The sequence below is a fragment of the Miniopterus natalensis genome, chromosome 1 (genome assembly GCF_054644295.1).
Source record: "Miniopterus natalensis isolate mMinNat1 chromosome 1, mMinNat1.hap1, whole genome shotgun sequence".
NCBI lineage: Eukaryota > Metazoa > Chordata > Mammalia > Chiroptera > Miniopteridae > Miniopterus > Miniopterus natalensis.
The window spans coordinates 194646708-194661535 of NC_142081.1; the positions used below are offsets into that span (position 1 = coordinate 194646708).

Sequence of the window (14828 nt, forward strand, 5' to 3'; positions counted from 1 at the left end):
TTGTGTTTAGCTTTGTTCTTTTACCAAAAGGTCTGTTCTAGAACTTCTGCTGGAAGTGTCACATTCTGCTTCACTATCTCCAGCCGTAAAGCAGCGATGGCCCGTGTCTCACCTCCGTGCCAAATCCAGTCTCCAGTTCCTTCTCACCAGGGCTTCGTAAGCGCCTGGGCCGGGGGGTGGGGGCTTCCCGGAGCAGAGCACTTTCTGCTTTGGACTAAAAAACCAAACAGGAAATTACTGCTATATTGGGTCAGGGACGCTGTGAAAACACAGTCACCCTCCCGCTGGAGCAGTCGGTGAAAATAGACGCTTCACCTCCTCAAGCCACGAGAGCGAGTGGGGCGGTTTAGAGAAACCTTGAATTCTTAAGCATAACTTTCGCCTGTACCAATGTTACATGCGACATTGACACTTAAGTGTGAGCAACATTTAACGGCCTTCAGATCCACACAGTTTGAACAGACAGAGCAAGCTAGAGACCAGACCCGGAGAACTGCGCTGGGCACCGGACCAAGTGCCCGGGGTCCCCTCACCCTCGCCGCCTGCAACTTCTCCCTCACGCGCTCCCGCATGGAAGATTCCGCGAGGCCTGTTCTGGAAGCCGAAGGAATTGGAGGCAGGCCTAAAAAAATATAAGAGAATACTTTAAAACAACATTTCCTTTTTTCCAAAGGGAAGATTAAATTAAAAAATAACAAGAGAATGTAATTTTATTTTGCAAATTTAGAACTTTGCCTAAGTAAACAGGAAAGGATACTCAGAGCCATCTGTTTGTCTTGGCTTCTCTGAGATTGACAGTGAAAGCCTCAGTCCTGCCTGGACCTTCACAGCAACATAACTAAGAGTAAAATGAACGACATTTGACTATTCAAGGCCAGACACATGTACCCGTCCAACCGTGCCACTCGCTCAGTGCCGGTATGGAGGCGTGACGTGGCCTTGGTAAGGATTATGGTCTCGCACCTGTGGGCTGAGGGTCACGTTCCTAAGAGAACCTCCATCGGAGCAATGATGTGAAGACGCTCAATGTCACTAATCATCAGAGAGATGCAAATTAAAACCACAATGAGATGTCACCTCACACCTGCCAGAATGGCTGCCATCAATACATCAACAAACAGCAAGCGCTGGCGAGGGTGTGGAGAGAAGGGAGCCCTGGTGCACTGCCAGTGGGGACGCAGACTGGTGCGGCCACTGTGCAAAGCAGTGTGCAGGTTCCGCAAAAAATTAGAAATGGAGCTGCCTAGTGACCCAGCACTTCCACTTCTGGAACTATATCGAAAGAATCCTGAAACACTAATTAGAAAATATATATGCATCCCTATGTTCACAGCAGCACAACTGACAATAGCTAAGATCTGGAAACTGCTCAAGTGCCCACCAGTGGATGAGTGGATAAAAAAGCTGTGGGACATTTACACCATGGAATACCACTCGGCCATAAAAAAGAAGGAAATCTTCCCCTTTGCAACAGCGTGGACGGACCTGGAGAGCATTACGCTAAGTGAAATAAGCCAGTCGGAGAAAGACAAACACCACATGATCTCACTCATATGTGGAATCTAATGAACACAGTGAACAGACACACAAAACAAAAACAGACTCACAGAGACAGAGAACAGACTGACAGCTCTCAGAGGGGTGGTTTGGGGGCCTGGGTGAAAAAGCTGAAGGGATTAAGCAAAAATAAAAACCCCTTGACACACACAACAGCACGGCGATTCCCAGAGGGAAAGAGGGTGGGGAGGCAGAAGAGGGGCAGGGGGATGGGCGGTGATGGAGGGAGACGACCTGGGGTGACCACACAGTACAATGTACAGGTGATGCACTGGACACTTGTACCCCTGAAACCTATATAATTTTGTTAGCCAATCTCACCCCAATAAATACAAAATTAAATTTAAAAAAAAGATATACAGATGACAAAGGCACATTAAATAAAAAAAAAAAGAAACAGCCTTTGGCCATTTGGCATTCTCTATTAACTCACTTAAAACAAACCCAGGTCATTACTTTCCGTTTTAAAGATTCTGTAACCACAGTAGATCATGTCCCCTGTTATATATGCTCAGAGTCCCAAGGCCTTTCCTACATCACATTTGTCATGCTTTCTTATTTTTTCTTATTTTTTTTAAGTTTCATTTTCCAATTACAGTTGACATTCAATATTATATTACTTTCAGGTGTGCAGCATAGTGCTTAGACATTGATGTAACTAACAAAGTGACCCTCCTGGTAAATAGCTGTCACATTTTGAATTTGTACATCTGTGTGGTTATTTGATTTACGCCTGTTTCCATCCCCAGGTTCTGCGGCCCCAGCTGCACAGGGCAGGCCCGTGGTCAGTGTCACTAAGCGAGTGTGTGGAATGGGGAATAAAGGAGGGGGGCTCTGGTCTGAGCCTCCCGGTGCTTGTCACTCCTGTTCCCCAGCTCACCACCCACCCTGCTTCTGCCCCCAAAGAGAAACTCTTTTATAACTAACAAGAAATGTCTCTGAATGTGAAAAAGCATCTTGTTTATTTATCGTCCTCCTTTTTATAAAAAAAAAAAAAGAATTCTAGCTTTTCAAGTTTCCTTAAAACGGCTAATACCTATATGTACGTGGTTCACTAGAATACTTTTATGAGTTATTCTTTAAAAGAGACACAAGATATTTTATTTAAACATTCTCTGCTGAACAATACAACTACCATGGTTTCTTTAGTATTAGTTCTTAAAGACTGGAAAGCGTTTGAATGATAAACAGTGTTTTAAAAGTCTGCTAGTAACATTTAGGGGACATAAAGATTTCCAAATCAGGTCTGTGCAGGTAGTTGGTGGTGTGTCATTTTCCCAGTTAGACTGTGACCAGCCTGAGGGCAAGGACCATGTTGGTGACTTTAGTACCTGGCATTTTTTAGCACTAAATCAGCGAAGGAAAAACAGATAAAGGGGCCACGAGGATGTGAGGGATATTATTCGTATACAGGTATTTATTTATTTATTTATTTATTTATTTATTTATATCTTTATTGATTTCAGAGAGAGGAAAGGAGAGAGAGAGAGAGAGAAACATCAATGATGAGCGAGTCATTGATCAAGCCTGCAACTGGGCATGTGCCCTGACCGGGAATCGAACCCCAATCACCTGGATCCTAGGTTGACACTCAACTGCTGAGCCACGCCCGGCCGGGCTACAGGTATTTAAACAAACTAAATGTAATCCTAATGGATGAAATCAGATGATGATGACCCGTTTTGAAGGCATCGCTGCCGGCCGGTGCGGCTCAGTTGGCTGAGCGCCGTCCCATGTACCAGGAGGCCACCCGTTTGATTCCCGGTCAGGGCACATGCCTGGGTTTGGCTCGTTCCCCAGTAGCGGGTGTGCAGGAGGCAGCCGATCGATGTTTCCATCTCTCTCTCCCCCTCTCCCTTCCTCTCTCTGAAATCTATAAACACACATTTAAAAAAAGAAAAAAAAAAAAAAGATAATATCACTGACCTGACGTGATATCCATGGAAAGCCAGGAGGGCTCATTTTCTCCCTTTGCCGTAATAACGAATAGGGCTAAGTACTCTCACTTTATCTTGGGCGACTATGGCAGCCAGTGTTGCTTTAAACAGCTGGGGACACTCAGACACCCTCGTGAAACATTCCCCCTAAGTTACAGGCAACGACTCCACTAGTTACCCATCACCTATGCATCCCGCACAGTCTCTACTTTCCTGCCCTGAGGATAGGAGCTGCTTTGCAGGCCTGGGGAAGGGTGTTGTTTCATGTTTACATAAAAAGACACCTTTGGAAAGTGGCCCTGACACATGAAGAAACCCTGGCAGGACTGACGTTTCCGCAGCATCAAATGCAAAGTAGTGCGATGGAAATAATTATTAAAGTTGTTAAAATTTGGCTTGGGGACATGCAAGAAATTATGGAGGAGATTTTCAAGTCATTCCATCATAATATCCAGAAAATAAAAGATATTTTAGAATACAGTGTGCTGTGTACTCACACTGATCTCTTCAGCACGGTGCGAGGAGTGCCTCGAGTGCAGGTGAAACTTTTGGCTCTCCAGCCTTCCCCACGGTGCTTCCTCTGACTAGAATGTTCTTTCCCTTCTCCAGCTGCTGGGCTCTGAGGTGACTCCCAAGACCCAGCCCCTTTGGGCAATTCTCCTTTCTGTTTCAGGCTGTACCTTTAACATCTGTTTCCCGGGTCAGTTTCTCTGGGTCTTGATGGCTTTTAAAAAGTATGCCTCTCCCTGACCAGTGTGGCTCAGTGGTTAGAGTGTCGGTCCAAGCACCAAAGGGTCGACGGTTCAATTCCTAGTCAAGGGCGCGCGTACCCGGGGGACGTGGGGAAGGCAACCAATCAATGTGTCTCTCACATCAATGTTTCTCTCTTTCCTCCCTCCCTTTCTTTCTCCCTCCCTTCCACTCTCTCTAAAAAATCCATGGAAAACATATCCTCAAGTGAGGATTAACAAAGAAAAAAAACAAACAAAAAGTATTCCTAAACTAAATGATCTATTTCCTTTCATTTGCATCACATCTCATCAGATTCTGAACTTTCTTTTCAATCAATACTGAGAAATTGGCCCTGGAACGATGCTTTAATCAGAGAAACTAACACAAATGAATGGAAAACAGATGTTGGTAATAAAGAAATTTATGTTCATGAGAAATCACTTACCATTTGATAGTTACTCCCTGAAGAAGGGGTGCGAGTTGGAATCATGGGGAATGCATGTACTTTTGTTCTGTGTTTATTTGGTTTGGAACTAGTGTCTGTTCAGTGAAACACTTGCTTTGTTTGGAATAGCCTGACTGTGTATATGTTTGAATAGAAATTAGAAGCCAAAGAGTTCCCCGCACAGATTTGTGCTGCTGTTAATCAGGGACATAGCACCTCTGGACTTGTGCCTGGAGCAGTGGGGGAGGCCACATAATCAGGGTGCTGGTATCTGAGTGTCTGAACCCTGTCTGACCTTGATAGCTCTTGGAGCCATGTAGGAATGCCGCAGTGTAGAGAGGGCCGCAGGTTCAAGGTGAGGAGCTGGGGTGGCAGCTCTGAGGGGCAGGCCAAGATGGGAAAGTTCTGGGCCCAGGTGAGCAGACTTGGCGGGAAGGGCATGGTGGGCGTGGAGGTGGGTGGTGAGTGAGCAGGCTAAGCCAGAGCACAGCCTCCAGTCAGATGCAGAATGGCCAGCGTGAGGCGACTGTTCCCTCAGTAAGCACTGGTGAGTGCCGGCTGTATACCAGCACTGTGCTACGCAGAGCTGAAAGTCAGTCTCCGCCCTCAGAGGCTTCTAGTCCAGTAGAGAGGGGAGGCTGTGTGCCAACAAAGAGAGACTTCGGGCACTCCCATGGGCACAGGGGACACAAAGCACAGAGCAGGTCTACTGCGCCCATATGGGGGCCATGGGGAACCTTCCCAAAAGAGGTGATATGAATACTGATTTTTGAAAAGTAAGGAGCTAGGATAAGACAAACAAAAACCCCAACTAGAAAAGGGGTTAGTCTAGTCTGGGGAGTAAGGTGTGTGATTTACCCGAGTGACATTCTTTGGGGAAAAAAATGAGGCATAGCCAGGCTAACAGCCTTGTGAAGACTCTGAGCTGGCTCTGTGCCCCACGTGAAGAGTCCTCGGGGCCCTGGGAGCCACTGTTGACAGTGCTGGTCGTAACAGTGCATTGTTTCTTTCATGGGCAGCTGGACACTCTTAGCTTCAAAGACCAGTGGGGGTTAAGATTTGTAGGCGTAGGATGATGCTATAGTGCAGCTTCCAGAGGCCTGCAGACTGGAGGCTGTGTTCAGGCTCCACCACCTCCAGTTGTGGTTCTCTCTGAGCCATGGTTTCCTAGTCTATAGAACGGTGCTTAACGATAGGACTCTTCTGGGAACTGAATGATCTAATGCATGTAAAGACCATGTCACGGTGCCTGGCAGGTCAGAGACTCAAGAAATGAAGTTATGTTTGTTAGTTATTTAGCATCAAGTTTTTCTTCCAGCTGGAGGAGGTACCAGGTATGCACCAGACCCTCTGTGGGATGCTGTCAACATCTCACCTGGTGTCATTGTCATAACAGCTGCGTGAGGCCAGGATTTTGTCATCCCTGTTGTATAGAGGAGGCTCCTATGGCTCGTGTGGATTTGGTTATTGCTCAAGGCCCCATGGCCAAGAGTCCTGAAATAAACCCTCATGTATGTGGTCAAATGGTCTTCAACAAGGACGCCCAGACCACTCAAGGGGGAAAAGACCGTCTCTTCAACACACGGTGTTGGGAAACTCACCATCCACATGCCGAAGAATAAAGGTGGTCCCTTACCTCACACCATATAGAAAAATAAACTCAAAATGGGTTACAGACCCACATGTAAGACCTAAAATTATAAAACTCCTAGGAGAAAGCATAGAGGAAACCTTCATGACACTGAGTTTGGCAATGATTGCTTGAACATGAGACCAAAAACATAGGCAGCAAAACAAAAAACAGACAAATGGGACCACATCTAACTTAAAGCTTCTGTGCATCCAAGGACACCATCAACAGAGTGCAGAGGCAAACCATGAAATAGGAGAAAACAATGCAAATCATATATCCGATGAGGGGTCATTATCCAGAATATATAAAGAACTCCTACAGCTCAACAATAGCAACAAAACAAATAACTGGATTAGGAAATGGGCAAAGAATATACTTTTCTCCAAACATCATATACGAATGGTCAACAAGCATATGAAAAAATGCTCAATGGTACTAATCATCAGAGAACTGAACCAAGAGACACTTACTCCGTGGGCCTCGTCGGGTGGTCATGCTCAGAAGGTGGGTGTCAGGGTTGGGATCTTCCTGCACCGGCTCCTGCTGGCTGCCACCCTGGGGTTTTCCAGACACCATTTCCTCGGGAACAGCGGTCCGCAGCTGCAGGCAGAGGGGCAGAGGGGCAGAGGGGCAGAGGGGCAGAGGTTGGGACTCCCAGGGCTTCAGTTGACTAGATCCTATCTCAGGATGAGGTGGGTCATTTAAACAGGGAACAGACCTTAAAGTATTCAGATCTAGATAACTGTGGTCCCTGCAATCTGAGTCCCTGTGGTCACCCCTCAAGGAAGCGATGCCAACCCTGAGTCTCTCTAAGAGATTTCTAGGGAAATTACCAAAATAAAGTGAATATTTTCCCTTCTTTTAGGTATATGTACAGAGCTCAGCAGAAATTGGAAAGAAAGGGAATCAGGAAAGTCACAACCAAACTATTTGATCCCAACTCCAACTCATTTGAAATCAGCTGCTCAGTGTCCCTGGATAATCCAGGGCAAAGAACAGCCTCTGGTCTCTTCCCCAAACTCCCTGAGCAGGGCGGGTGGGGAGCGGAAGTGGCAGTGAGGCCATGGTTGAGTGATGGCCTTCAAGGTCAGACAGAGGCTTGCCCCAGAGCTCAGATTCTCTGTGGAACCTGGGAAGGCTACTTGACTTCCTAACTTCCTTCCCTCCTCATCTATAAAGGAAGGAAATGAAAATTCACTGAGATGCTGCTCTGTATCAGTCATTGTGCAAGGCACAGAGATGCTGACAAATAAATGACCTGGGGGAATCTGAGGCATCTACTGAAAAAAAAAATCCCCAAGTGTCAGTGGGGTTAGGAAACATTGCTCTAGAATTCTGTGATGCCCCAAAGACTGCGGAGCTGTCTGCGATCAGGGCTCTGAGCCGGTTAAATGAATGAGACGACACCTAGGAAGCGTGATGCCTGTGACTGGATTCTATTCTCCATCCACACCCCCTCGCCCGCCCGGTCACCACTGCTCACCCTGCCTGCGGCCCTTGATCTAAGGACTCGCACTTTTTTCTGTCTGCCCTGGGCCACTGCCGCCTCCATGGGTTCCCCTGCCCCTGGCTGCAGAGCCACCACTCACCCTGCAGGAAGGGGTTAAAGCTCCCAGAGTGGCCAGAGGGACCAGCCACGTGGCTGGGCAGCACCTCCCATCCTCTGGGCCCTCCCCTGGGCGGCTCCATCTCAGCTGTGGAGCGGAGGCCGCACCTCTGCCCAGCCGGTCCCAACTGTGCAGTGCCGGGGAGGGGGGCCCAGAGGAGGGTTGCTTCCCAGTCCCGGGCTCTCGGATGCCCTCCCCACCTTCTCGCCTCCCCTGCTCCCCTCCTACAGGGCCTATCACGTGGCTTCTGGCTCAAAATGGCGCTCCCACCCCTCCCTCCCCAGCTGGCATCTGAGTATCCAAAGAAACTGTCCCCCCCCTCCTCGAAGGGGAGGACTCTGACCACGGGGTTCTATTTACCTTGAGAAGCTGACCCTGCACGCCCGGCTGCTCCAGCTAAGCAGGGCCACCCTTGCGGAGGGGAGAGCAGGGGAGGGACTGCCAGCAGCCCTGAGCCCGGAGCCGGCCTCCCGCTCAGACTAAAGCAGAATCCGCGCTGGGAATTGCAGGAGGGGGGCTCCCCAAGATTTGTAATCCTGCACTGCCATCTATCGCCGGGCTTAGCTTATGGCCTTTGATGGCAACACTACACTGGGCTCTTTCCATCCTTTCTAGACTACTCCCTACCTGGGGAAGGGAGAAACCTTACAGGAAAATGTTCCCATGCTGACCAGGGTCTCACCGTGAGTGGCATCTGTCCCACACAAGGTGCTACACCCGGACCACCCATGACATCCCTGCCTCCCCCCCGGAGGAGCGTGTGTGGCCCCTGTGGGTGCGGGTGGGTGGTTAACCGACAGCCCAGTAGACAGACCGGTCTTTCCTGTCACTCCTACCTGTTTCTTTCTTTTTTGTCTTTGAGCCTTGGAAGTCGTCTTCTTTCTTCCCACGTCTGCATCCTCAGCGCTTTCAAGGACCTCCTTTGTTAAAATGCAAATGAAAGAGTTGTCACTTGGGGTGTGTATGTAAGCTGGGAAAGAATCATTGAAAGAAATAGGGATGTGATTCTTAGGTGTTAAAACTGAAATCACCGTCTTGTCCTGGGCCCTCCATCCACTAACGCTGAGTGTAAGTGGCTGGAAAAGACAGTTGATTTGATCAAAGCAGCCATCTCATCTACTCTTCTCAAAATAGGCGTGTCCTTCAAAATAATCAAATGGCAACATTCTAAATGAGATGATGGGGCTTCCGTTGTCCCAGGTGCTCCTTCAAGCAGAGGACATTGAGCACTTCCGGTGTTCTAGGCCCCGGGGGCACAGAGACACTCCCGCCCTCCAAAGTCACAATCTAAAGAGAGCAACTAACAAGTGACTCTGCAGGACAGGTGGTCCGGCCCATAGACACAGGGGGACCTCAGAACCAGACTCAGGGTTTCGAGGGTTGGGCTTCTCTGCTCCCCAGTCTCACTAGCACGTCGAGGAAGATGAAGATACAGGTTAAATCATCATGGGAGTTTTGATTTAAAGAAAATTTAGCAGATCTTTCTGAAAAGTGAGAATCCTTTAGTAGAGCAAACTTTGTTTTCTTTTTCCACATTCCACTTTCTAAAGTTTTATTCATAATTTGTTAGAGCTGAGTGCTCTCAAATCTCAAGCTTCCAACTTTTCTAGTCCTAAAGTTTTCCAGACTGGGGTGCAAACACCTCTGGGTGTAAAAGTAATTGCAGGATAAAGCCAGAACCTCTCTCTGGTACAACAAATTTATTAGGATTTTTCTCTAAAATTGGGAATTAAAAAACTTTTATGCAGAAACAAACTCAGAACTCAAAATACGGATTTTAATGGCTGAAGAGGACAACGGAACGTCATGCAGGTTGCTGGGCTGGGCTCCAATGACATGTCAATGCCCTTGGCTGTCTGGGTTAGAGAAGACATGGGCTTGAGTTACAGAGAAGGTCCTCGAGGTCCCACCCAGGGAATGGGTGTAGGGTGGGCTTTTCCTTGGTCCACAGGACTAATCTCCCTTCTCTGACTCATCCTCTGGGTTCAAGTCCATATGTCCTTCGGGTGCCCACCAGGTAGGGAGTGCTCTTAGCTCAGAAATTCGCCAACTTGGATTAGATACACAGTGCTGATATTATGGGGGCGTCCAAGTATGGGTCTTAAGACAAGTCCAAGTTCTTACTGGCTTAGAATGAACTTATGAGAAATCTAGGTTCTTTCAAATGAGACAGAATGTGAACTCCACAAAGGCATTGGGTTTTATAATCCACTGCTGTATCCCCAGGGACCAGAGGAACAGTAAATACCCGTTGCATGAATGAATGAGCAAACATAACGTGATGTGCTTTGATCTGGGTGATGAGTTCCTCCAGGCTTTTTGAAATATTATTGAAAACAGCATATTGTCTCCATTCCGGCCTCTGTGGTCTCTAGTCAGTGAGCCCTTGGAGCACAGAGAGAAGCAAGGGTGGGGAGGAATAATTTCTCCTCTGGTTGGAGGGCTACAGTCTCCAAATGGGAGACAGCTCTCCTTCTCTGTTCCAGCCAGTGTTTAATGATGTTTGTACACAATGAGCTAGAAATCGCAGGACTCCACGAGACAGAGAGTTTGAACAGTGGCTCTAATCTATGACTGCTACCTTCATTCTGAATTTCTTTAGAAATCTATGTGTGTCGGCCAAGTTGGACCCAGCAGCAGGTGGTACCTTAGAGCTTCTGCGTGGCAGAATTCAGGACATGGTGACGAGTAGTGACAACCCCTGGCCTGCCCTCAGAGCTGTATTTCCTTCACCATTCCCCCACCCCGCCACGTGCCTGACATAGCACCCTCTGGTGCAGTGGCCCAGCAATTAATGCTTATTGTGGGCTTAGCTTCCTTTCTCACAAACACAACCTCAGCAGTATTTAAGCAACCACTCACCTCTGTAATTATTTTCACTTTTTCTTCCTTGGGATCCATTCTGGCTGTGATGGCTCCTTTCTGGCAGGCAAAGAGCAAAGAAGTCAGGCCTTTGGACATCAGCTAAACAGCTCTCTTGCTATTGATAAATATGAAGCTGACCTCCACGGTTAGAAAAGTGCCTGAACTGATGTCCCATTCACAAGGAATACGTTCCTGCAGACCTAGAACTGGTGGGAACAGGAAGGGTGACAGACCCTTTATCCCCATGAGCCTGGCAATGAGCTGGGCTGTGCTGGGCAGCAGGTGGGAGCCAGGAAGGGTTCAGCTCTTGGCATCAGAAGGACCCAGGTTGGAGTCCAGCTCTGGGAGGATATTGCACAGCTTCTTCTCTCCCCTCAAACTCACCTTCCCACCCCTGTCTATACCCTTGACCTTGGTTCTCACTTCACTGTGCCAAGAGATGGGACCAGAGAGGGTTTCCACAACCCCCTCCCCCTCCCCACTGAATCATGTCATCTCTCCTCTGCTTCCACTTGGGCCTCTGCCCTGCACTGGCTCCATCCCCTCCCCTCCTCCAGGGCCGTGATCAGGACAGTTTCTCCCTTTCATCTGGACAGTTACTTTTACCTGTTCTATTGGCTCATTGCTATCAGTGTACATAGTGCTATAAGTGGCCCCTTCCTAAAAAAAGCTCCCTGGACTTCATGTTTCTTTCTAGTCATTGCTCAACTTTTCAACCCTCTCCAGGAAAATCCCCCAAACTCTCTTTCCAATCAGGTCTCCGAGCTCAGCACTTCCTGAGACGGCTCTTGCTGGGGTCTCCGATGACCCCTGTGCCCCCACATCTAGGGATCAGTCCTCAGTCGTCATCTCATATGACCCAACAGAGACATGCAGCAATGAAAGTGACGCATCACTTTCAGAAAAATCTGAAATATTTCCTTCACGTGGCTTCTGGGCCATGTTCTTCCCTGGTTTTCCTCCTGCCTGCTGGCTGCTGCTTCTCAAACTCCTGGGCTGGTTTTCCATCTGCTGACCGCCCAGGGTGCGTGCCCCGGGCTCAGCCCCTCTGCTCCGGCCCCTGGCAGTCTCGTCCTTGCTTGGCTTTCGACACCATCTCCCTGCTGGTATTCTCGAGTTTACATGCTGGGCCCACACTCCCAGAACTCCAGACGGAAATGTCCACGTGCTAGATGGATACTGGCTTAACCTGCTCCAAATGAAGCTCCTTGTCCTGACCCCAACCTGCTAGTCCTGCAACCCCCCTTGTTAATAACCCTGTTAATAACCAGAACTGCATCTTGCTCAGGCTGAAACCCTGGAGTCATTCTTCATTCCACTCTTACTCTCACATGGCAGCCCCCACCCAACCCATCAGATCCTTCCAGCTTTGCCCTCAAGTTATGTTGAGAATTCAGCCATCTCTACATGCCTCCACCGCTATCACTCTGCCTGAGCACCCTTGCCTCTCACGTGGGCTCATGCAAGAACCTCCTAGTCTGATTCCTACCTGAGTTACCTATAGCCCAGTCTCTACATTGCAACCAGAGTGAATTGTTGAAAATTTAAGTGAGATCACGTCATTCCTCCACCCCAAATCCTCCAAAGACTTTCCTTTCTCAACAAGGTAAAAGGCAAAATCCTTTCAATGGCTTACAAGGCCCCACCTGGTCTATGGTTGAATCCTCTGGCCTCAGGGCCTTGGCACTTGCTGTTCTCTCTGCATAGAATGCTCTTTCCCAACACATCGGTGTGGCTCTCTCTCTTTCAAGTCCGTCAGGACTCTGAATTTCATTTTATCAGAGACGTCTTTCCTGAACACTCACAATTCAAGGATAACCTTCCACCCTTACCTCCTGGAACTCGGCAACTAGGTTACAATGATTTATTTTCCCATTGCACTTATCACCACTCGACAAACACATTTATTCATATTTATTTGTGGTTGTCTGCCCACTCCCCATTGGAATATAAGCCACAAGAAGACAGGAACATGTGTTCATTGTTTATCTCGAGAGCCTGGGACTATGGCACACAGTAGACTCTAATAAATACTTTTCAAATGAATGACTACATCACTATCAGCTGTGTGTCTATGGCCACATTCTGGAGCCCATCAAAACTTCATTGCTCTCTCCCTGGGCTGCTGTGAAGATTAACTGAGCACATGGGGAGAAATACCAAGGCTGATGAATCCTAAGCCCTCCCCGATGCCCCTGGAAGCTGAAGCTTAACTGGGACTCTCATTTAAACAGCTCACCTAAGTTGTTCAAGGTTTCACTGACCCTAATGGGGAATTGGCATGTTAAAGGGAAATAAAGCACCTAAAATTGTATTGTCTCCCATCCAGACCTCCTCACAGGCTGCAAAAAAGAGAGGAAGGGAAATGATGAAAGCAGCTAAGAAAATAAAAGCTGAGGAGGTGATTCAGAGAGCACAAGGGGGCAGATGAGAAAAATAAAATTCTGAAGGACACAAAAGCGCTCTAATAAATAACACTGGCAATTATGAACTTGAAAAAAAGAACCGTGGGATGTTTTAATAAGTAAAAAAAGATTCTCAGTAAATTAAAAATGTTATGTATGAAAAAAAAGAAATAGAAAATGAAAAATGTAACACGGTTGATTTTTTTCTTCTGATTCTTTCCTGATCATTACCTCTGAATGAGTTTCTAAGAAAATCAAATGACATCAGAATTTATTTTTGTATGAATACTCTTGCTAAGAAAAGATAAATCAGTACTGCCCAACTTTAATATACAGCTTGTCAGCATGTGCGCTGAGTGCCTGTTAAGACATTTCCATTCGCAGTATCAAAACGAGAGTGTGACTTGCTGCCGACTTGTTTTGTGCTCTGTCTGGATACAGGTTAGCACGAGGTCTCCCGACAACACCCTAGCTTAGTAGCACCTGCCTCAGTTTACACGTAAGGAGACCGAGGTTCCCTCTGTCATTAACCTCTGACAGCTTACATGATTTGCCCGAGATTATAGTTATTAAATGTCACATTCAGAATTTGACCCAAGGCTACTCCAGCGCCCTGCCCGGTGCTACTCGCCGTCTCTGTCTCACCATTTACTCTTGTTTTTTCAGCGATATCAGTAGCTGTTCCGCTAGCCCCAGGTTCTGGAAATATTTACAACTGAAAACTGGGAGCACCGCCCCAGTGAGAAAGGACTTTTGCTATGTTAGATTAATGATTTATTTAACTCTATGCAGAAAACCGAACACATTTTTGAAGGAAAGTACTGATATCTCCATCTAGACTAATGGACTCTCTCCGAGGGTCCCCAGAGGATCAGTCATAAAGGGACCTGTGACACCTTCAACAGGCTGCCGGGAGGAAGGCATAAAGATGTAAGAAAAGGGCAGAAATGTCTGCACCTCAACCTTGGCTGCTTAAAAAAATCACTATGTGCATCCTGCTCCAGAACAGTGAGAACACGGGCTCATAGAAAGAGTGAGGGCTCTGCAAACAATTACATGGGCCTGGGTTCAAATCCCGGCTCTGTTCATCAGCTGTGTGCCCTCAGAGCTAGGCCTTCACCTCTCTGAGTTGCATTTCCATGTCTGTGAACGTGTGGCCGTGATTCCTGCCTCGATGGGGATTACTTTATAAGGGTTAGGTGGCGGAGGGTGTGCCATAAGACGCCTGCAGACACCAGGCCGCTCCTTTCTGTTTCCATGGACGGTACAGTTGGGAGCCTTCCCTGCCCTCACACCAGAGCATTTCCTCCCTGAGGACAGTGCTTAGCTTTTCTGTCCCATCCCCTTAGAGCCGGAGCCTGGACCTGGGCAGGGGCTGCTCGCACCCTTTTTGAATTCATTACCTAATTCTATGAGTTATTCCAGCCATAGCTTCTCGTGGCGTAAGGTTAGTGACAAATAGCTTTAGAGCATCATTTAATCGGCTGGATAGAACATAAATCGCCGTCAGAGAGCGCCTGTAAATATTTGAGCTGCGCTATGTGATATGTGCCCAGTGCACTGGCCTGATGAACTGGGAGCCCCCTGGCCCTCCTGGAGGGATCCCGAGGGCTCTAAGCACCTTAGCCCCTTTTATAAATCTCTCAT

General features: G+C 47.8%; 1 protein-coding gene across 1 annotated transcript in view; it reads right to left on the reverse strand.

Moving 5' to 3' along the window:
- The window catches only part of CC2D2A (coiled-coil and C2 domain containing 2A), a 74302-nt gene extending 65368 nt beyond the window's left edge, over positions 1–8934 (reverse strand). Inside the window, exons 1-4 of the mRNA XM_016204210.2 lie at positions 8748–8934; positions 6775–6904; positions 534–622; positions 113–214 (exon numbers count right to left, since the gene is read on the reverse strand). Of these exons, the coding sequence (XP_016059696.2) occupies positions 113–214; positions 534–622; positions 6775–6880 (297 nt within the window). The 5' untranslated portion in view covers positions 6881–6904; positions 8748–8934. The remainder of the gene's footprint in view (positions 1–112; positions 215–533; positions 623–6774; positions 6905–8747) is intronic.
- Between the last annotated feature and the right edge of the window lie 5894 nt (positions 8935–14828).